Source organism: Eremothecium sinecaudum, chromosome II, assembly GCF_001548555.1.
Source record: "Eremothecium sinecaudum strain ATCC 58844 chromosome II, complete sequence".
In the NCBI taxonomy this organism is placed as follows: Eukaryota; Fungi; Ascomycota; class Saccharomycetes; order Saccharomycetales; family Saccharomycetaceae; genus Eremothecium; species Eremothecium sinecaudum.
In genome coordinates, this window is record NC_030893.1 from 1,437,367 (window position 1) to 1,460,448 (window position 23,082).

Below are 23,082 nucleotides of genomic sequence, written 5' to 3' on the forward strand. Positions count from 1 at the left end.
TTTTACAATATTAAGACAAATTAAGTAACGATAAGAGTAGTGAAAACTATTGTTCTAAAAACAAAAATATATCAAACTACCATAGCAGTGCTAGATATTAAATAGGATTTCTGAGTGGAATATCAGCATCGCTGATCATAGATACGGATTCCACAACTTTACGCGAAACAAGTTCCGCTTTATGCGTATAAAATTCGTGTAATGCGGACTCATCTGGAAGCTGTAGCCATTCAATAATACTTTCTGAATCAGGTTGTAGAGAATTGAACCAAGTTAGATAATCTGAGTATTCACAACAGCCTAGGGGAACCGTAACGCCAGCAACAACCTGGAAGTTAGTACCATATGCCGCTATCGAAAACATCTGATTTGCGTAGTTTTGACACCATGCTAAGTCCTTGGAATTGCTAACTTTTCCGCCGTAAATAATGGAACCAATTGCGTCACTAACAAGCATCCAAGGTATCCCTGCAGGATCAACATGTTCTTTTCCATTGCTTGCTTCACTGAAGATACGATCTAACAACATGCTAGCTGCGCGGAAATCACCGTCGTGGAAATCATACTTCTTAGAAAACCCAATTGGAGCAAACCTACATCTTGCCATCATCACGGAATGAAACCAATGGAGCAAGAATTTGCAATGCAGTTTTTCAACAGGTTTTGAGGAAGATAGTTCATCAGAGTTGATCTTCCACAGCTCTAAAACTGTGGTCAAAACGCTCTGTTCTCCCTCGTAGACAAACTTGTAGCTCCGGGATAATAACGGAGCGACCAAGGCATTACTTTCAAGACCGCAACTCATGAAAACTTTAAACGCTGGGTTCTTCCTCAAAGATTCCAACCTCTTCAGTAGAACAGTATTTGTCCATTCTGGGGACATTTGCAAATTCTGTAGTAAAAGCCAACCACCATCTATGGATTTAGTTGTCAATTCCTTCTCTGCAATAGATATACTTTCAATAGAACCTAAAGCTACCGACGACACTGTTTGATTCATTTTCTGGGCTAACTTTTGGATCTTGAAAGTAGCGTCAACACCATGTTCAGATGCAACTATAATATCTTGATAACCGTTTACAAATTCATCCCATGAGGAGCCCCTAAAAAAACCTGCTATTGTGCTTAGACACTCGAGGGGATTTCCTTGAATTAGGTACTCGACAAAGCGCTGTAATTTCGGAGTTGCGTTATCGAATTCCAGTTTTGAGCTATCTTCCGTTCGTGAAATATATTTGATGATATCCCAAAATTGTTCACAAAACAGTTCACTTTCTCGAGATTGGTTATAGAAAGTGTATAATAATACTCCAAAAGCCAACCTATCACGTTCTTTTAAAATGCCAGAAAACCACCTATAAACATTTTCATAGAGAATTAATAGTAGATGTTCTGTTCTCGTGAAGCCGCTTCTTGTACTAGTTTCGAATATACTGCCAAAACATTCCATAAAATGGTTTATAGAAATGTGGTAGAACCAATGCCAACTAGATATGTGTTCTAGGATAGTGAATATTTTAACCGATTGTTCTCCAAGAGGGTAGTATTCGTTAACCAACTCCTCGACCTGCAGAATAACTTCATTTGTTCCTTTAATTTTGGTCTCAATTTCTAAAGATTCAGTCTTTAACTGCTCCAATGTAGCTATCAATTCATCGTTCTCTAAAATACTACCAACACTTTCATTAAGTGATGATAATAATTTGTTTTCTAAAGAATGTAAGCGCAGTTTATATTCACAATTCAATTTTAGCAATTCACTACGTTTTTTCTGCAATTCAGGGTTTTCTTTCTCTAGGGTTATCTGCAACGCCTGTGCCTCAATACTGCCTTTGTTAACCGTAAAGTTGACCACAGCCATTCTAGTTTCTACAAATGAGGACACGTGCGTATTGGGATCTTTGGAATGTACGATCAAGTGAAATTCCGGAGACACATCAACCTCATGCTCACCCACCATTACCGCTAAGCGTCCACCCGCTTTTCTAAACTCTTTCGCAACTAAGTGTGAAATTATTGGGTCAAAGAACTCACCATCCTGAATTAAAATTATACCACCAAATCGTAACGCATTTTCGAGCTGTTTAACAAACCCGACATCTAAAAAGCTAGTAACAATCAAATTTTTATAGTACCTGCCTAAGGTTTCAACAACAGTCGAGGTTGGATCAACAATATATGGATACTTATAGCTGTTCATTGTAATATAGAAATTCTCAACGAATAACTCGTTATCTGGAAGACCACAAGAAACCCAATGAGCTCTAGTTATAGGATCAACCATCTCACTGATGAAGGTATAAGTTGGTTCATAAGTAATTGAAACGTCAGAAAGCGATTCTTTCCACAGTGTTAATAATCTATATCTCAACGATTGATCATGGGGTCCACAGTAAGTCTCGTAGAGTGAGGACAACAAACAATTCCCAATTAAGTTCTCGTTCCATGTATTAAATAAATCGGTATTCTTAATCCATCTCTCTCTTTCTCCAGTTAAGCTCTCTATTAAATTTACTGATCTTTCAACCTTAGTCTTAACAGACTCCATTTCAGTTTTTATTACTTCGACGTCTCTTATTAGATGACTGTAAGAGATCTTCGATTGCTCAATATCTGCCTGCAATTCACGAATCATTTCATCTGCAGCAATTAATCTAGCTTTGTTTTGTAACATTTCCTTTTCAACTAAAACCAATTCTTCCTTCAATGGTTTAACCTTTACTAAAATACCAGAGTATGAAATCTGTGCAATAATCCATTGGTATAATGGACCACATGCTAAAGATGCCCTATTAACAATGTCGTAAGTGAATTTAGAGCTTGAAAGATAGGTATTTTCAATTTCACTCCTAATTGAAGGTGTCATCATCGTTTCAGTATTATAGTATACGATATCTGTTACAAACTCATCTTTTCTGATTGCAAGCTGAATTTCTTTCCACGACTTACAGGAATAACCTAATATAACACAAACTGCTTCTAAAGTAGTCTTCACAGCTTCAGGGGGATTTTGCATAGAACGCAATTCTGTAAATTGCTGCTTTTTTATATTTTTAACGCCCATTTGTGCTTCCACTATGGCTGGTTCTGCTAACTCCAAATCTGCCATTATAGTTGCTCGTCTTTCAGATATTTCTTTCTCCTGGACAGCAAGAATCTTTTGAATTTCCACAGAAGCTTCTTGTTTTCGTTCTGCTTCATTCTGATCAACTAACATTTTATCTAGCGTCTGCCTAGCTTGAACTTCTTTATCCTGAAGCTCTATCTGCTTTTGGGACAGATTCTGATTGAGTTGTTTAACTTTAATAACTGTTTCCTTCAATTTCTCGAGACCAACTAAAGTAAACCTTTGCTTTTCTTCAAGCTCACTCAATTTTGAAGTATAAAGGTCCTGAAAGCGTTTCAAACAGTTCAAAAAAGCACTAGGAGATCCTTCTTTGTTATTAAGAATGCTATGATACTTTTCGTGGAATAGAACCAGTAGATTTGCCACAACGTCACGTAATGTTGGTGCCTCAGAATCTATCGAAACAAATTCTATAGCACTATTCCGAGGGAACTTGTAGTCAGACATATCTAAAGGCATCTTCTGAATAACTTCATTTGCAACATGTAAATATGACTTACTTGACCACGTACCTATCCAATTGATTACACATCTGTTGAATAATGCAGGAGAGGTTATCAGTTTCACTGATTCTTCATTCCTAGGATCGTTAATGTTGAATACTATGTGCAAATTTCTTGAAATTTCAGATGTGAACCAGTCGTATATCTCCTGCTCAGTATCAAGTAATAATCCCAATTGGGATACTCGTTGGCTTAACTTTGATAATAAAGCTTCGTATTCTTCAGCCTCAAAGAGACCAGGAAGATGAGAGTTTGCTAATAAGGTGTTCATCCTTTCCAAAAAGGAGCTCTCCAGGATAGCAGATTCATCTATAATGACACATATTCTTTGGCTCTCGGTACCACACTTCAATAAAATATATTTCAAAAACTCATCAAAATCTTGTATGGTAAAATTGCGGTGGATAGTAGGACGTACAATTTTAATTCCATTCATCCAAGCAACAAACCTAGTAATTGTCGCTTTCCCACTATGGTTTGGACCTACTAATATCGCATGGCCTTGTACTTGTTTTAAAATTCTATCTATCCTTAAGATATTGTCAATCATGTCATCATAAATGGTCATTTCAGTATCAAGTTCCTCCTCTGCAAATATTTTCAAACGTTCTTTAGTGAAATTATACATTTCCATTTTGTCAACCTTCGTGTAGTTCAATGATAACCAGCTAGAAAATAATAGTTTATCAGATTCTAAGGAGCCAATTGTTTGATGAGGGAAATAGTTAGCCAGTGACTCCTGTAAAATGTCTTGTAACAAAACCTTCTCCTCTTTAGTTACCAATCGATCAGAGAATATTCTTAACGACTCATGAGCCCACAGTTCAATCATTCGTGCAAGATCTAGTTGGGAGCTTTCTGCTATTGTATAATGAATACCTCTGATCCAACGGGTTATTTCTCTCGGGGAAAAAATATAGTGACTATGTTGTTCTTCTGTAAATGTCGCCTTAGCCTTGTAGTAAACATCCAATGAAGCTTTTGTAAACGCTGATGAATAGCCCTTCAATTGGGGAGCCATATTGAAAACAGCATTATAAAAAACTTCATATATATGTTCCATAGATATCTTACCAGGATAATCAACCATAATAATCGATGCATGTCTTGAAAAACGCCTCGTAATAGAAACTCTTCCTGCATGGGATGAAGGGTTACATGCTCCCACTATCTGGATCCTTTCAATGAACACCCACTTATTTTCTTGCACATTCCAAAACCCCTTCTTTTCAACTAACTGTCGTAAAAATAATATAACTGGTTGTGATTCATATTCATCAAGCGCTGGAAGATTAATTTCATCACAGAAGACAACTAGTTGTTTACCATGGCCTTTTGGCTGCATTATTATTCCCCTAGAAGTTGGTGAGCAAGTCGTATGCTGCTCAATAGTCTTAAGAAACGAATCTACTGTAGTGTCCTTTGAGAAATTAATCCCAATGACATCGAATCTGTTAGATTTCTTCAGCGTGTTGTATAAAGTCATGGTTTTTCCTGATCCTGGAGGCCCACATAGTATTAGAGGCCTACCAGCATTTAATAAGTCATATAGTAAGGCTTCATGCCTAATTGTATCCATAGTAGGAATTATCATTTCTGGCAATAGCACTTCATGCGCTTCCAATGATGTTTTAGGGACTTGAGCTAATAGAGGTATCCAATCAGTTGTGTCTAGCGAGACATCGTAATCTAGCAAACCAGACGCAGAAGGAAGGTCTGATATTTCCAGCAAAGAGCATATTATTCTAGAGAAGTGTTCCCTGGTCATAGCATCGCTATCACCAACAAAGGACCATACAAGTATAATTGCTAATTTTTTAGTGAGATATCTCATACAACTACTTTGGCTGAGATTAGACAATAACTTTTTATTCTCGGTGACAACGCGAGTTAGTAAGGTAACTGCAGTCTGTATCGCCCGAGAAATATCAAGTCCCATAATGTGATTTACCTTGGAACTTGCATCTGTAATTTGCTGTAATGTTGATCCCTGGATAAACTGAGTAAAAATATCTTGGATTGCGGAAATAATATTGTCATTAATATCAGAATCCAACTGCAAAGTGGAAAGAGCTGCTGATAGACTTGAAATTAAAATATCACGAGGCAACAATGTATTATCGGTAAACCAAATCACGCCACACCTACTAACGGTAGCAGCAGTTGCATGCTTCAAATTTTGAACTTCAAATATTAAATGTAAATTTGATGGTATTTTTAGACGCTCCCCATTAGGTAGAGTTAAGATTTTATTATCATCAAGAACACTGTTTAGGGTCTCAACATAGTTGGGGTCTAGGTCACTATCAAAGATTATCCAAATGTTAGAGTTTCTGAAACTTCCTATGGTATCGTTTAGAGTTTTTCTCAAAATTGAAGTAAATATACCATCTTTCCAATCAAAAGTTACAGGATCAAGCTTACCATATAAGTCCTCCTTCTTCAAGGTTTTGCTGTCAATAATAGAAATAATATTGTCAGGAAAACCGATTTTTTTCATTGACGCTAAAACACATTTCCATACGGTAGTTTTACCGGTACCGGATGATCCTGCTAATATAATAGCTTGTTGTGTTTTTTGTATATCATAGAATTGACTACACTTTTTTATGAAAACATCTGTTGAAACCAATTGATTAAGTTCACAATGTTCGAGAAGCTGAGAAATCAAGTCCCCATTTGTTGGATCATATCTTGAACCAGGAAATAAGCTTTGTATGGCTCGCTCATAAACAACTTCGTCCTCCAAAATCAATTTCGGAACTACCATCTCATTTAGACTGCGCAATATAACTTGAACTGAATCCACATTGTCATCGCTTGACTTCAAAATATTTGAACAGTTTCTCAAGACGCCTTTTAATGCTCTTAAACCGAAATGATAATGTTTCTGGGATGAGGCTTCTTTCCTAAGTCTTTCAAATAAGGTAGATACTTTAACTGCAAGTGAATTTGGTTCAGAAAGACCAAGAATAGTAAGAAGGGCCTCAGCAATAATAATTGTATCAGGTTTCATCATAGAAAACTCACGGAACATTCTAGTTAAGTTTTCTGGTAGCTCAGACCTTCCCTCATAACCCGGGTTCATGGTAATAAATATACCGGTATTGAGGTTTAAGTTACCCTTTTTGTCTAAAAGTTCTATTACCGCACTGTTGTTTGCAAGTGCAGACTGTATTGCTTCTATTTGAGTTGAAACTGAACTTAGAATCTTCTCTTCTAATCTGTTAAATTCATCAAAACAGCCCCATGCTCCAACTTGAGTGATACCAAATAGTAACCTACTCATTGCTTGAAAATCAAAAGAGTCATCACAATTAAAAACTAGTACCATACGTCCAAGGTTTTGACCTAAGGCTTTGATAGTTTCAGTTTTTCCCGTGCCAGCAGGTCCAAAGGGACACCCACCCATATTCTCACTCAGTGCAAGTATCATTGCATTGAAACAGCCATCAAGCAGTGGAGTGTAAATTAAGCGCTCTGGAATACCAATATATTCAAATCCATAGCATAGTGATATGCTTGATTGACATACTTTTAAACAAGCCAATGGGTCATCCGAACTTCTGTCTAAATAAAACTTTTGAGCCTTTTCCCAATGGAAACGTATTGTATCCTTCACAGATCGCATAAGTAATCCCGTTACAGATCTTAGATGCATCAGTTCAACTATTAGGCCTTCACATTTATTTTTGTCAATTGAATGATTGTGAGAATTCGAGAAGCTAGTTAATGAATTGAGTTCACTTTCAATTTGTTGATGAACCTGTTGGAAATTCTCTTGACTAAACTGCCGTTCCGTACGAGCAGTCCAACTACATTGTAATGTCAATAGCAATACTTGAAATGGATATTTTTCAGCTAATTCTATCAATGTCACACCTGCTTCATACATTTTAACAGCATTTATTAGTAAAGTAGCAAGTGTTAACTTTATTTCCAAATCCACGTCATTCATCCATTCATCGAGTTTTGAGGTCGATGTAACTTTAATAGGATTTGCAAAAAGGAGTTTTTCACCCTCTAAAGAGGTAACCCCTTTGATATAATTGTCATCATGAATAAAACTGGAAACGCTCGAAAATAATTTCGATAAATGACTTGAAAATTCAGAGAAGTTATCACCTGCACCAATTATTTGCAATAAATCCTCGTTACCAAGGAAATAAAATCTTGGAAATAATTTCCGCTGCGCTTCTAGGAAGTCATTCAACGACTTTCTAATTTTTGTTAAGGACTCCACCATCCTCTTCAACGTAGGAAGAATAGCCTGCACATGAAGAATTTCTATTACATTTTCAGCATCGTACAACTTTATTAGCAACGTTTGATACTCCGATGTCAGTGACGAAAACTTTGAAGACTCTACAGGTAACAAAGTTTTCATTTCAGTCTTCTTAGCAAGGATCCCGTATAAATACATCCACTGCCGTTGAACTTCTACCCAGCTCAGAAGGATTTCGTAAAGAGCTGAGAGTCTAGACTCCCACTCAGTGGCTTCTTGCTCAAAAACCTTAAAATATGGCGAATTTCTCATTGACCCAATCATATTCAAATCGTCAGTACAATTTCCAAATACAAAGTCCCAACTTTTAACTAAGGATAAACCACTTGAATGAGCAAATAATTCAAACTTGATTGCTTTCCATCTCGTTTTAATCTGGTTTAACGATGATTCCAACACAAATTCGTTTCTTGCTTGTATTATTATCTTTTTAACGGCAACTTCATTTAATAGGAGGTTTAAATTCAACACATCTTCAAGAGTAAAGGAGAAATCTTCAACATCTGCTGATATATTATAGGAAGATCTCAGTTGTTTAAAAAGTATGACCCAATGCCTAGGTTTTATGGCTCGCTCTTTTAATGCTTTTAATAAATGCATAGATTCCAAAGCTGTGTCTATAGATCCAGCAATACTTTGAAATATCTTGTATTGCAAAACTTTTGGGGGCATATCCTGGCACTCCTTCTTTAAGCTTTCAAGTTTACTTTTTACATGTGGAGAGGAGAACTTTACCCATTTAATTCCTAATAATGAGTGGCAAGCGTTCCATAAACTATCAACCGAAGACCATACAGCTTTGTAATCCTCCACTTCCTCTATAACTTGAGATAATGAATCCTGTAGTTTAATTGGAACCAAGAGTATCTTTGCGGTCCGATTTACAGATTCACGTTCTTTATTCAGACTTGATATGGCTTCTTCAAATGATTGCAACAAAGCTAGCGCCTCACTTGGTTCAATATCTGCCGATAGGGGTTTATTTTTAGACCAGTTTTCAGCTAATGAACTAGCTGCTTCTTGTATGTTAAACAGCCCTGCCTCCAATTTGCTGGATATAGGTTCTCTGTTTCGGTTAATCTGCTCTTCTTTCTTTAAGCAGATTTCACGCAATGCCATTAAGTCACTCTCTATCTGATCGGCATGTATAAAATCTTCGGGCAATTTAAACCGCAGTCTTTGCAGCAGCTTTTGGGAATTAAAAAATAGGGAATATGTGGTAGACATTGAATCAAGACCGTTTTTAATATCGTCCACGTAAATAATAAACTCAGTGGTTTTTGACAACGATCCAAGGTTAATTATACTATTTTCAAGGACCTTTCTTGCCTGTATTAACTTATTATCAAACGTATCAGCATGATCTAGGTAACTCTCTAACAGTCGATCACAAAGAACTCTTTGCCAGTTATCATATTTTGCTGATACACGAACATATACTTGCTCAATATTGATAACGGCGTTTGGTCCCACAGTAACCTCAGAATCTAAGGTGTCAATTGACTTTCTATCATCCATAAAATCAAGTAAGTAATGGTATGCAACATCTAATTCGGAACCCATTTTATCCAATAAGGTTGTTTCATCTAGCAACCATAATAATTCTAACTTTTTCCATTTCTTAAAGTGAGAATCAATAGCCCGACATGTGTTGACAATCCTACTATAAGCTTTTGTTAAAGATTCAGATAGGCTGAGATCTATATCTGTAAAAGTTTCAACAGGCTCGCTTTTAATGTCAAAATTTTTAATTGAAACCTTAGGAAGATTCATTGCAACCTGCAAAATTTTCTGGAAATCAGCCATCCAACAACTTTTGGTCTCTTCTATATTTGGTGAGATAGTAATTCTCTTACTTTGCTGTGTAATATAATGTTTTCTTGGTGATAGCTCCGCATCTTCTAAAATTTTGGAAACAGTATCCACCAAGTGACTTCTAATTTGTTGGTTTAAATATGTAATAAATTCCGTCATGTTTTGAAACCCCTGTAATATTGCTTTATCAACTACCTCTTGGATCTTATGGATTAATGAGTTTATATTTGGTAAATCAACTTCACCACATTTCTGTAATTGATCGAAATAGGTCGAAAGGTCTTTTTCTAAAGGATGTAACTTCTGAAATTGCGTTAGTAGTTTACCAATTGAGTATTCCAACTTTAAAATTGATGGCTGCTCATGTTGAATACTAAATATTTCATCTGAATTTGAACCATCATCAAAGAGGGGTACAGAATCCCAAGTATCATTTATCATAGAAGAGATCAGTGACCAAATGTCCTCACTTTCCATTCTAAGCAATAGCCAAGTGTGTGGCTTTTCCTCGAACCCATGCACGGCCGCAACAAAAGTTTGCAGCAATTCTGATACTTTAACGGCGTGAGGATATAAACTCCTTACACGCCTTGAATTTTTGATAATGTTACTTGGAACACTAAAACCCATCCATATTAGGTTTCTAACTTCTTTAAAGAGGGAACCAATTATCGAATCAAAGTTTACATGCAGTTCGAAAGTGCCAGTTACGTTGATTATCTTGAATATTAGTTCATCAAGAAGAAAGTTTTGCGAAGTAACTGAACCAACCCATGATTCAAATAGCTGATCAACATTCAAAACTTCCATTATTGCATTGCTTTCTATAGCAATTTGAGAACCTTCCGATGTATTGACCCAATCTTCCCCTAATATCAAACCTAATTTTGAAGTTAGCGTTTGTAACTTTTTAGTTAGTTGCTTTGACCATATAATTGATGCAGAAACAGGAGGAATGTCATTTAATCTAGACACTTCATTATTCCATTTTTGCGATGACAAACGCCTACGGATCTTATCCAGGTCTTCTTTCACATTATTAAGTAATTCATGCTGATATTCTCGTACTGCACCCTGTATTCTTGGACGTTTCATAAGAGGTCTATACTTTTCAAAGATCGAGAACATTGCTTCAGATGTACTACACTCATCTAATTTCCTCTTTAACATACTTACCAATTTGTTTTCCAAAAGGCTAACACGTTGGTTATAGTTCGTTTCTGCATTTGCCCATTTAGCAGCATTATTATGAAGCGGGTCTTGATTTAGTACTGGTTCGTAAATATTTTTAATGTCCTCAGATAAGGTATCGTAATCGATACCTTTCAAGACGTGAACTAATGTCTCATGCTTCTTCCTGAAAGCTGCCACTGTATCTAAGACATCCTTCAAGTTATCTGTTTCGGTATCTATTTTCATGAAGATGAACTTCTCAGATCTCTTCCTCATCAATTCCCGAATTAATGAAGTAAATTCCTTCAAAAAAGACTCCCATTGGCAAATAATCTTGATACAGTTATCATAGTCTACCTGAAAGGATGCATAATCTGATGTAATAATGTTCGGTAGCAGTTCACGTAGCTTTGCATCGATATCCACTGAAAGCTTTTCAACGAAGGCAACTGCTCTAGGTAAAGGGTAGGTAGAAGCCTTGATTTTTTTCAGTGCTGTAGATATGGACTCAAGTGACTCACTAATTCTTTCAAATGAAGTAGCTGAGTGAAGATCTGGCAGCGGGAAGTCATTCATAACCTGATTATAACTCTGAGTCTCTGCAATACGATCTCTTAGACCTGTATCTGAGATAAATGTCACAGTAGCATGAAATCTCTTTGCTGCAGTCAATATGGAAAGAGTTATTTCAACCTCTGGAGTTGAAATCTGTTTTTCTAAAGCAAGCAATGACTGTCTTAAATTAATCCAAAACCTAATTTCATCACCAGCGGACCCGTCATCTATATTTCTGGTCAGTTTTGTTAAACTTTGTGCCAACTTGATCCATCCATTGGCAATCTTTTGCAGCTTATTTAGGAATTGGGTATCTGAAAATTGTTCATCTGAAATGAAAGAGGTATAATTCCTTGGATTGGCACCTTTGGCAATTATTTCCTTAATTAGAGGGTGAGTAGTAGCGCTCAGGTCCGGGACCTCAATAAAGTGTTGCAGGCTCTGCAATGATAACGATAAATCTTGTATTTTTCTACGCGTCGAATTAATCGACTCTTGTTTCCCCTCTAGTTTTGAGCTGCAACTTACCACAGCATCAAACATAGTTGGCACACCAAAATTAACAAACGACTTAAACCCATCGAATTGAGATCCAGAAGATAACATTATTGCCTGTAATTGATCTTCAACATCCGTTGTGTCGCTAATTATCGGCTGGTTCTTAATCAACAGTAACCGCCCATGCTCCTGCTCTGCGGTGGGCGCTGTCTCACTAACATCAGCTTCCTCGCTGACGTGGAGCTCGCCATCAGCAATTTTAATCAAGAATAAAGTCCTCGAGTTCCTATCGTTCGACCATTCTTCTAGCTTTTGACCGTAACTTCCTTGAAATGTATCTAAATCCACTGAAATATCCTTTAAAAACAACTTAGCCACGTTATAAACATGGCGAATCAAAGCCTGAATAGCAGATCCCTCAGTCATGACAGATATAAGTTGCTCCCTGAATTCAGAGATGTATCTAAAGCGATAGTTTATTCAGTCTCGTTCTTTATTTACAACTGTTTGCCACAGTTGCTGGTTAAAATCTGAAGCTCTTGGCTCCTTATAAAAATTATATGTAAACAAAAATAAAAATTGATAGAAGAGCCGTAGTAAAATAACCAGGCAGATTTCAACTAATCGGGGTCCCTGCCGTTAGTAATGAATAGGAATCCATTAGAATCGTCTCCAAAAACAAATTTTGGAACGCTGATAAGTTCAGAGCACCCTGTTGGCTATGGATCTAGCTCTACGGATCGTCAGGATCTCGCTTCGCCTTTTGCTGCGACGCGACCGGATATTATAACTTACGAACGCAGTAAAAGAGACAAAGCTACTCCAGATTATCTTGTCAAAATAGTTGTGGTAGGGGATGGTGCTGCTGGGAAAACGTGTCTTTTAATCTCATACACACAGGGTCGGTTTCCCGAAGACTACGTACCTACTATTTTTGAAAACTACGTGACGAAGATTGAAGGACCTCATAACAAAGTCATTGAATTAGCGCTGTGGGATACAGCAGGCCAGGAAGAATACAGCCGTCTAAGGCCTTTATCATATGGAGATGTTAATATAGTGATGATATGCTATGCTTCCAATAATAAGGTCTCACTGCAGAACGCAGAAGAATTGTGGTACCCCGAAGTGAGACATTTTTGTCCCAATGCACCTAGGATGCTTGTCGGACTGAAGAGCGACCTTTATCTTGGGGACAATAACCAGACATTAATTGATACAAAAGTAGCCGATGAGGTTGCGAAAAGGATAGGGGCGTTTGTACATGTTCAGTGCTCATCCAAGACGAGACAGAATTTAACTCATGTATTTGACACCGCGATCCATACTGCAATGCACCAGGTCATTGAACGTAAACAGAGTATGGGTAATAAACCACACGGTAAAATGTTATCACTTTTTGGGAAGTCTACGGACCATACTAGCGATTATCCTGGGAAAGATAAAAGACGTAAATGTGTTATACTCTAAAAAAGATTGGATTTTCAATCCACAATTATTGACAATAAAATGATACAGTCAACTTTACCTACGGCCATACTAAATGCACACTAATTGTTTATACTATATAGGGCCTAGTACTGAATTAATTTTTTTTTAATTTTCCATTATATGAAAAGCAAGACATGATTTTGAAAAAAATCTGCGAGCGAACGAAGAGCCGTGCCAAATTATGGTTATTGGAAGAACCACTTTGTTGCGATTTCCTTTAGCACTGATCCGTTGCTTTGGCCTAAGAACCTTCATGACTACTAACATAGAGAGCGCATCCGCCCTCTCTTCTGCTTCAATCGAGATTAAGAGAACTGTTGGAGATGATGTGAACTCTTCTCGTGCGACCAAAAAACCAAGAAAGGTGAAGAAATATAAGGCGAAAGTCCCTGAGCCCACTACACCTTTGGGAGTTTTAGCATTAGAAATTGATTCTTTAACTAAAGAGTTCGGACTAAGTGCTGAGCAAATAGAAACGGACGTCACTCCAATTTTAAATGATGTCCGCAATGGTGATATCCAGCAAGCCTACAACCGTGAAGTCCACGATGTTGAAATTCTGAAAATATCTTCTGGTGGTGATGGTCTAGCATTAATTCCTCATCCTGTTGCTATTGAAAAGAAGCAGGTTGCTTTGGTTCCATTCGCATTACCAGGCGATGTTGTCTCGATAAAAGTTGACAAGACCCATCCTAGGTATGTGGAGGCATCGCTATTAAAGATAAGCAAGGCTGGGGAGCTTAGAAACGACGACTTGATTAGCTGTAAATATTTTGGAAAGTGTTCTGGGTGCCAGTACCAAATGCTACCCTACGAAACACAACTGCAGTTTAAGAAGCGAACTGTTTTCAATGCGTTCAAATACTTTGCTCCACGCCTCATGAAAAAAGGCCTCATTCCAGATGTGCTTGATACCATGCCTTCTCCTTTGCAGTACGCATACAGAACCAAGTTAACGCCACATTTTGACATGCCCCGTAAGCTTAAACAGTTGACCTATAAGCCTCCTCTTGGGTTCGGCCAAAAAGGACGGCCTAAGTGGCGGGGAATTGAAGCAGGTGGAGATGCAGCTATCCTGGATATTGAGGACTGTCCAATCGGTACAGAAGTCATCAACCAAGGTATGAAGAACGAGCGTGCCAAGTTTGACTTAACTTTTCAGAACTACAAGAAGGGTGCTACTATACTGCTGAGGGAGCACACAAAACGTGTTGAGTTAGATAAACCAGTTGAAGAACAGCTAGATGAAGGCTCCAGAGATATTAACACAAAGGCAGTGTCCTACTTGAAACCTAAACCTGAAGAACTGCTAGTGAAGACTTGCGTAACAAACTTCAGACAAGTCGTCACAGAGTACGTCAATGGGTACACATTTAAATTCAGTGCAGGCGAATTCTTCCAAAACAACAACTCTATACTTCCAGCTGTAACTGATTATGTCCGCGAGCAACTCCGAATTCCAAATTCCAAGCCTGAAGATCCTCACTACCTTGTTGATGCGTATTGTGGATCCGGTCTTTTCAGTATAACTGCTTCAAGTGGTGTAGATAAAGTAATTGGAGTAGAGGTTTCAGCTGATAGCGTATCGTTTGCAGAGAAGAACGCGGAGGCAAATGGAGTTAAGAACTGTAAATTTATCGTTGGTAAGGCAGAGAGAATTTTTGATTCTATTGACACGCCTTCTGATAGAACATCCGTGATTCTTGACCCCCCTCGTAAAGGTTGCGATGAAGTATTTTTGAAACAGCTTGCAGAATATAACCCAGCACGCATTGTCTATATTTCATGTAATGTCCATTCGCAAGCGAGAGACGTTGAGTACCTCATTAATGAGACGGTGAACGGAGCAAACTACAAAGTGGAAAGTGTAAGAGGGTTTGACTTCTTTCCACAAACGCATCACGTCGAGAGTGTATGTGTCTTGACCCATGTATAAAAGCATACGGCCTGTAATATCTTTTTATTTATTCATTTAGATTTTCATCTAGGTTATTATTTATTATCATATCTTTTGACATAACGTTTTGATCAGAACTTCACCGGAGTAGCTAGCTCTGCTTCAATGAAGGCTAAACGAAAAGCGAAGGATCAGAATCCTCTAGTTCCTAATAAGCGTAACTCGTTTTCGAGCGCCCTGTGTTATGTCAGCTTCTGTCATTATAATAGTGCACCACCTTTTAGAGATTACTACTTTAAAAATTTAACTATGCTTAAAAGAAACAGCTTTATACTAAACATCAAATCCAATATAAGAATTTGAGTATATTAGGATCGTTGTATGAGCAATAATTGCTGCAATCCTTGAATATCCTATCAATAATGGATTCTCAATTAAAAGCTTTGACGCTGAAAGAACCAATAGAATATGTTGATATAACCGATTGCTTAAAGAACCTTACAAACAAGTTAGATGCAAAAAGTATAATAAAGGATTCTTCTTTCGATCTTTTTGAGGGTACCCATGCTTTAGAAATTAACAATTGCAAACTTGATTCAACTTTGTTAGACCTTCCAGCTGAAGATATTGAATTCTCATGTAACATAGCTTACGGCAAAACTAAGGCGGAAAGAATATCCTATGTGACAAGCATTGTTGATAAATTAAGCCGTTCTATTATGGATTGGTTGAATGACTATCAAAGTCTGCCTACAACGGTCTTGAGCTGCCAATATCTTGAGTATTTGAGCATGAAATATAAGGAAAGCGGTAATGTGACACTCACCAGTATGCACCTAAATACCGGATGTGACCTATATGATCAAGTTCTATCGAGTTGTGCTACTGCAGCAATATATATGATAAACTTTGCTAGCTCACTTCTACGTGCAGGTGTTATTTATCAAGAAGAGGACTTGAATTGCTATACTATGGGATTAGAAATTCTGACAGAAGTTTTAATTGACGATGTTGCTGCTGAACTGCGAAAAACTATTACTGTTTTAAAAACCAAATTTCCAGATGCTAAGCGCTTGATGCAGCTAGTGCTCTTATTCGATAACCTGCTAAAAATTCCTGACTATAGACCGTTGATTGAATTCCCGCCTTCAGACAATATGCAGCCATTACACGACCTAATTGAGATTGCTGAGAAATTGGAAGCCGAAGAATGGACTGGAGTTGTACCGCCCGGCTCTTTCTCGCAAGTGATCCAAAAAAGATTGTCTAATCATTTCCCACCGAAGGCCCTTTACGAGTCATCTTCAGGACAATTTAAAGCTTATGCCAACATGGCTGCAGATATCCTTACGGTTCTCAATGTTCGTAATGCTGTAACTGTCTTTGAGATACGGCAGTTTGCATGGTTTTTTGAGAAATGTAAACAGAGACACGTTGTGGCAAGAGCTTTGTTTCCATTGTATCTAATGAGGGATGATCAATCAGTGTTGGGCGTTTACTCGTTCACCGATTTTACTTACCAAACTCTAATGCAGTTTTCTCTGTGTGCGAGTAAGCTAGAGCAGTCAGCTCCTGAAGAACTTGAAGAAATTCAGTTGGAACTAGACAAATTCTACCAGGAGATGTCCAGTATAAATTTCGAATGGTATCAAAACCTGTCCCAAAATGTTTGTAGGTACCGGCAGGGATACAACCGCCAAGTTCTTCTATGGGACTCACTCCAAGCAAACTTGCAACACTTCGAAATGACCCTGGAAAGTAAAGGACTGGTTGATGAACTACCGGATGGTCCTTTTTTTCCCCTCAATACATGGGTATATTTCATGAAGGTTACCGCAATGCTTGAATATATTTTGAAAGGCTTCGATCTCGAGGTGTACAAACCTTGGGAATCCTTCACTATGAATTGGTACGTCTATTATCTATGTAACAGCCTCGAATGCTGCTACGAAAGAGTACGAGCCTTTGCAGAACAAAAAATAACGTCTATACGGGCAATGAATAAGAAGCTCAAGAAAATGAAGAGCGGTCCTAGGAAAGACTCTCTCAAGCAAACGTACCAGCGAGTAATGGCTACAACAATGCCGCAGCTACGTTACAATGTACAATGCATAAATTTTCTCGCTAAGGACTGTGAAATTATGAAGGCAATAGCGCTTGCACAAGTTTTCCAATTCGGTATCCTTAGATCATTCAAAATCATTGACAATAAACATCCGGGCGATATTAAGTTCACCTCAGATGAGCTTCTCCACGATCTACGTTTTAAATCATTTTCATCCATTGGAGTTCCAAAACTACCAGACCATGGAGCTTTTCAGGAAACCCTAGAGGCTTTTACACCATCGAATCCAAATTTTGAGTCCAAATTAAAAACGTCAGTGTTACTCCTCAATGAGGAATTGGATGCTGCTGATGATGCGGTAACTCTCTTGCTAAAGTGCATAAACACTGAAGATAAGTCACATACAGATATTGCCACTGGTACTCGTTTGGTGTCTGAAGAAGCAGTAGAATGGTACACATCTATAAAGATGTCCATTGACGCGATCCGTAGCAATGCCGACGACACGTTGGAAAAACTTGGCAGTAAAACTTCTAATAATAACTCTACTGCATATAGAGGTAGTCTAAAATACCTTCCTGGTACTTGTAGATTCTTCCCACTACTTAAAGTAGAAACTATTGAGTAATTGTAGTTAATAATTGTATTTATAAAGTTTAACTCATGTACCTATAACACAGTTGCAACATCACGTTACTATTATCTCATCATAATCGTTTGACTACTCCACCCATACATAATACCTAAACATCCGTACATTTTATTTGTAACTAACTTTGCTCAAAATGATAATTAACTTTCGGGCTTCATTTAAGCTAGCATTAGAGCACTAAAAGGCCTATATTGATTGATATTTACCATTACCTATGGGTTATTCGAAGTTCCTTAACGTAAGTGTATTTCTCTCTGCCTAGCTACTGAGCTTTTCTTTCTAAACGCTATTTTCTAGAAGGAGGCATCGCGCGCGGGCCGGCCAAGCTCCCCGTAAGCTCCCCGCTCCCCGCGCGGGCTCCGCCTAGCACGCTTTCCGTAGGCAGCTGGAATTCTTCCCACGCAAACTATGCTCCTCACAGTTTACAATCTAGAATATCATACTAACATAGATTTTAGTATACTTCGGAATTTTAATATACAAGACACAAACCATCTCAGGATAGCAATTAATCAAAAATGCCTCCAAAGTTTGATCCAAATGAAGTTAAGTACTTGTACTTGAGAGCCGTTGGTGGTGAAGTCGGTGCTTCCGCCGCTTTGGCTCCTAAAATCGGTCCATTGGGTTTGTCTCCAAAGAAGGTCGGTGAAGACATCGCCAAGGCTACCAAGGACTTCAAGGGTATCAAGGTTACCGTTCAATTGAAGATTCAAAACAGACAAGCTACTGCTTCTGTTGTTCCATCTGCTTCCTCTTTGGTTATCACCGCTTTGAAGGAGCCACCAAGAGACAGAAAGAAGGACAAGAACGTCAAGCACACTGGTAACTTGCAATTGGAGGACATCATCGAGATTGCCAGACAAATGAGAGAGAAGTCTTTCGGTAAGAACTTGGCTTCCGTTACCAAGGAAATCTTGGGTACTGCCCAATCCGTTGGCGCTCGTGTCGACTACAAGAACCCACACGACATTATCGAGGCTATCAACGCTGGTGAAATTGAAATTCCAGAAAACTAAATCTAAGCGTTTACTAACCATGCAAGTTGTCATTAATTTTTCTGTATTTTCTATTAGTCTAGGGTTATTAAGAATAAAATAACTTAATGGATCGTTTTTCGTGTCAAAACCATGCAATATTTTTACTGTTTGATTTTTTGCTTCATGTAGCACTGCATCAGCTAGCCTGGTCATGCTGTTATATGATGTCGTTTGTCTACACTCTGGACCCGGTCGGTAATCAGTTAACTATGGGTAGAATAGTGAGAATGTGGTATTGTGTCGTTTTACTTGAAATGTGGGAAGCGATATTGCCTTTCTTAGGCGGTGCTCGTTAGTACACGTTTAAATAATACGTCACTATATGCTGCAATTGAAACATTCTACGCCAACCATATTTAGCGCCTTGAATTGCCGGTACTATTTCTCTGCTGGGCTCCAATTTAATAGCAAACAAGATAAAATATGTCTATTACTCATCAAGATATCCCATAATATTGGATATATTGATCCATTTCACAGACAAACACTCTTCAAATTAAATTCTCTCTTCTTGTGAAACCCATAGAGATCTTAAATAGCGTGGTGTCCGAAGGGGTAGAAGCTTTTTAAAGGCGCGAGGCGAAATTAAAAGCTTAGAGCTACATTGATTTGACTCTGACATAATGCACGTTTCTTGATTGTAGATTATCGCAAGTAGGGTGATTACCAATGTCACAGGAAGCAGTAAATATTGTCTTTGAGAAGGTAATCGCAACCGTTCACCTCCTTTCTGCCTCGGAAGAATACAATACGTTACCAAGGCCGCCTACACCGGTACAGTTACAACTCTATGGCTACTACAAACAAGCTACTGAAGGCGATGTAGCACTTCTGATCGAGAAACCTAGTGCGGATTGTTTAAATCCTGAGAGTCAGGTAGCCCTAACTAAGTGGGAAGCTTGGAACGCTAGACAGGGACTCAGCTCCACTGAAGCCAAGAGGGAGTATACAAGATTGTTCTTAGATACTCTTCGGACTTGTTCGGCTGGTAATTGTGCAGTGTCTGAGCTTTCTGATGAATTAGAGTTCCTATGGTGGCAGGTATCCAATTTTAATGAGCATGGTAGAGAAGGAGGGCCTGAAAGTGTTGTTTCATGTAATAGTATACCTGATTCAAAGACGCAGATTGTTGGTAGTGAGTTATACCGGCTTGCAGTTCGCCGTGAAAGGCTGTCATCAGCTAACATACTAAACGATAGAACGAAGGCCGCCTATGTCGATAAGCTTTCTAAGAATCTATCGAACCATGCTCCTTCTCGCCCTAAAAAACTAATTTGGATTCTTCTGAAATGTACTAGTGGCCTTATTAAAGGTAGTATACAATATGCTGCTGCATCGTTACTCCTTCTCATTCTTTTGAAAGTTTCTTCACGAAATAAGACGTTAGAACTGAGCATTGGCAATGTCCTTGGCGATAAGATGGCGAACGACTGTAATAGGAGCTACTTGATAACTGCTCTATGTTCCATTATCCGCTACCTGAACAGTTGTCTACGTGAATATAGATTTAATAGTTTGTATCTTAAGATTAGTTAATGTATTGCGGTACATAGCTACACGGGTTACTACTGATCGGCTTTTTTTTTCTAACCTTTATATTATTCACGTATTTAAAATATCCATCTCTCTTTTCAATAACGAGACTATAGATGACTAACGTTCCTCATTTTAGTGCTTATTATAATCCTGTATAATAGAGTATGGACGTACTAAAATATGTGTGATTATACATGGAGTCACATACTTCAGATAAATTCTAAGCGAAACTCTCATCTTTCTCCATTGTCATGTATTGCACACATAGATGTTAATGCATTCTTTGCTCAGGTCGAGCAAATACGCTGTAAGTATAGCCGTGATGATCCTGTTATTTGTGTGCAATGGAATTCTATCATTGCAGTTTCATATGCTGCTAGAAAACATGGAATATCTCGTATGGATAGTGTAACTGACGCACTAAAAAAGTGTGATTCGATTATTCCCATACATACTGCGGTATTTAAAATAGGAGAGGATTTTTGGCAATATCATGACGGGTGTGGGCCGTGGCATAAGGATCCTTCCAAGAGAATCGACCCCGCAATTCATAAAGTTGCACTTGATCCCTATAGAAGAGAGAGTCGTAAACTGCTGAAGATATTTCAAAAATGGTGCGATAATGTGGAAAAAGCTAGTATAGACGAGGTCTTTTTGGACCTTGGCATGAATTGTTTTCGCATGCTAATGTTTGATGAAAGTGTGAAAGGTTTTGATGACATACGAGAAATGTTTAGAACGGGCGAATATGACCTGAAAGACCCATTGCCAGAAGTCCCTGCTAACCATAATTTGCAGTTTAATGGTTTTGTCTATAATGAAGACGACATGCCGAAAATTGAGGATTGGAGTGATGTAATATTCTGTTTAGCGAGTAATATCACGAATAAAATCAGGCAGGATATTGATGACATATTGGGCTATACGACTTCATGTGGGATTTCTAGATGCAAAACCATATCTAAATTAGCATCCAACTTCAGGAAACCAAACGCTCAAAGCATAATTACTAATAGAAACGTTGAAAAGTTTCTCGATACAGAAGAGTTTGAATTATCGTCCTTCTGGACCATGGGAGGGATTGTGGGTCAAGAGTTAGTCAAATTGCTTGAACTTCCGTCAGAAAAATCACTGAAGTACATCAGGGAATCCTGGCCACTGTCTCCTACGGAAATAAGGGACAAACTAGCGTCTTCGTTGAAAGATCGGTCACCGCCGCCTTCTGGCGTTAACTATAATATTGACGAGACTAATGTCTCAGTAGTAGCTGATAAACTTTTCCACCTAGTTCGAGGATCATATCAAACTCCGGTAAGTGCAAAAGTGGCCATGTCTTCAATGAATTCGACGAAAAGGATGCGGGGAACTGCTTGCAGCGGCCTAATAAGTTGCTATCCTTGGCTACAAGTATACAGCGCTGAGTTAGCTGGCCGAGTGTCGGAGTTACAACAGGAATATGATAAAGTCTTTATTCCAAGAACAGTGAGCGTTACAGTAACCGGGAAACATCGACAGCGATATAACAAAAGCGCTCCGCTGGTATTGTCAAATACAGGCGTGACCATAACTGCATTATTTCAGGCGGGATGTAAAATTATGAAGGATATAGATGGCCTCTACGGTAGAGGCCTGCCGGAGTTGTACCCGTTAGGTTCTCTATCTTTGACCATATCCAATTTTGAAGTAATAGAGATGGGTAAAACTATAGTTGACATGCTAGGACGCCAGGTTGCAGTCGTTAAAAGACTAGAACCCGTAGGCACAGAACCCGAGCCAGAAACCCCTGCTGCTGAGCTACCAACTAGATATTACTGCGAGGTTTGCAAAATAGACTTTCCTGGTTCAAATGAACTACAGGAACACAGCGATTATCACTATGCCCAAAAACTCTCAACGGATTTGAACGGTGTTGGTGAGAATACATCAAATTTGAGTTATGGTGAGAGGAAACTACTTCTTGGTACTAAAAAGCGGGCTGCTGGGGTGCTGCAAAGTGCAATGCAGTCAAGAAAGAAGGGTAAGCCCAATGCAACTATAGATATATCCAAGTTTTTTAATTCACGTAAGTAAATAGTAAAATAAAAGTCGTTATAACCATTGTTTTTATTACTAAATCAGTTAACGAAGTATATTATTTTTAATAGTGAACGATGATTTTCAGTTACAAAACACAATGTAACGATAGAAAAGAAGAACATATACATAAGTACCAGTTAATTTACCTCCTATGCCTGCTTACAACATATGGAAACATTGCAATTTAGTACAGTACTAATGATTTAATAGGACTGCAGGAGTTTCCACGGTTCTACTATCATTTAATTGTTTATAAATTACCCTATTAGGAAAATAATAAATATTTTAAAACAAAATCAAAAATATAAGATTTGAAATCTGATGAGTAGCAACAAATGAAGTGATTCTCGAATGTTAGTTGGAGATCCAAGA

The 23,082-nt window shown here is 38.1% G+C and overlaps 7 protein-coding genes and 1 non-coding gene across 8 annotated transcripts; 7 read left to right on the plus strand and 1 right to left on the minus strand.

The window, feature by feature from the left end:
• Nucleotides 1-97: 97 nt before the first annotated feature.
• Nucleotides 98-12,382, minus strand: DYN1 (dynein heavy chain; the record flags this gene model as incomplete). The annotated part of the gene is made up of 1 exon (XM_018130637.1): nt 98-12,382. One exon carries the CDS (start codon nt 12,380-12,382, stop codon nt 98-100), a length of 12,285 nt encoding a protein of 4,094 aa, XP_017986126.1.
• Nucleotides 12,383-12,601: 219 nt separating this feature from the next.
• Nucleotides 12,602-13,426, plus strand: RHO4 (Rho family GTPase RHO4; the record flags this gene model as incomplete). The annotated part of the gene is made up of 1 exon (XM_018130638.1): nt 12,602-13,426. One exon carries the CDS (start codon nt 12,602-12,604, stop codon nt 13,424-13,426), a length of 825 nt encoding a protein of 274 aa, XP_017986127.1.
• Nucleotides 13,427-13,628: 202 nt separating this feature from the next.
• On the plus strand, nt 13,629-15,383 carry TRM2 (tRNA (uracil(54)-C(5))-methyltransferase; the record flags this gene model as incomplete). Its single annotated transcript, XM_018130639.1, has 1 exon — nt 13,629-15,383. One exon carries the CDS (start codon nt 13,629-13,631, stop codon nt 15,381-15,383), a length of 1,755 nt encoding a protein of 584 aa, XP_017986128.1.
• A 383-nt stretch (nt 15,384-15,766) lies between these two features.
• On the plus strand, nt 15,767-18,037 carry MAK10 (Mak10p; the record flags this gene model as incomplete). The annotated part of the gene is made up of 1 exon (XM_018130640.1): nt 15,767-18,037. The coding sequence occupies one exon, from the start codon at nt 15,767-15,769 to the stop codon at nt 18,035-18,037; it is 2,271 nt and encodes a 756-aa protein (XP_017986129.1).
• Nucleotides 18,038-18,579: 542 nt separating this feature from the next.
• RPL12B (60S ribosomal protein uL11) lies at nt 18,580-19,077 on the plus strand (the record flags this gene model as incomplete). The annotated part of the gene is made up of 1 exon (XM_018130641.1): nt 18,580-19,077. One exon carries the CDS (start codon nt 18,580-18,582, stop codon nt 19,075-19,077), a length of 498 nt encoding a protein of 165 aa, XP_017986130.1.
• Nucleotides 19,078-19,464: 387 nt separating this feature from the next.
• On the plus strand, nt 19,465-19,580 carry AW171_hschr2947. Its single transcript, XR_001930082.1, has one exon. It is a non-coding gene; the product is annotated as an HBRSNR80 (small nuclear RNA).
• Nucleotides 19,581-19,767: 187 nt separating this feature from the next.
• Nucleotides 19,768-20,634, plus strand: AW171_hschr2948 (acyl-CoA-binding domain-containing protein; the record flags this gene model as incomplete). Its single annotated transcript, XM_018130642.1, has 1 exon — nt 19,768-20,634. The coding sequence occupies one exon, from the start codon at nt 19,768-19,770 to the stop codon at nt 20,632-20,634; it is 867 nt and encodes a 288-aa protein (XP_017986131.1).
• A 180-nt stretch (nt 20,635-20,814) lies between these two features.
• RAD30 (DNA-directed DNA polymerase eta) lies at nt 20,815-22,704 on the plus strand (the record flags this gene model as incomplete). Its single annotated transcript, XM_018130643.1, has 1 exon — nt 20,815-22,704. The coding sequence occupies one exon, from the start codon at nt 20,815-20,817 to the stop codon at nt 22,702-22,704; it is 1,890 nt and encodes a 629-aa protein (XP_017986132.1).
• Between the last annotated feature and the right edge of the window lie 378 nt (nt 22,705-23,082).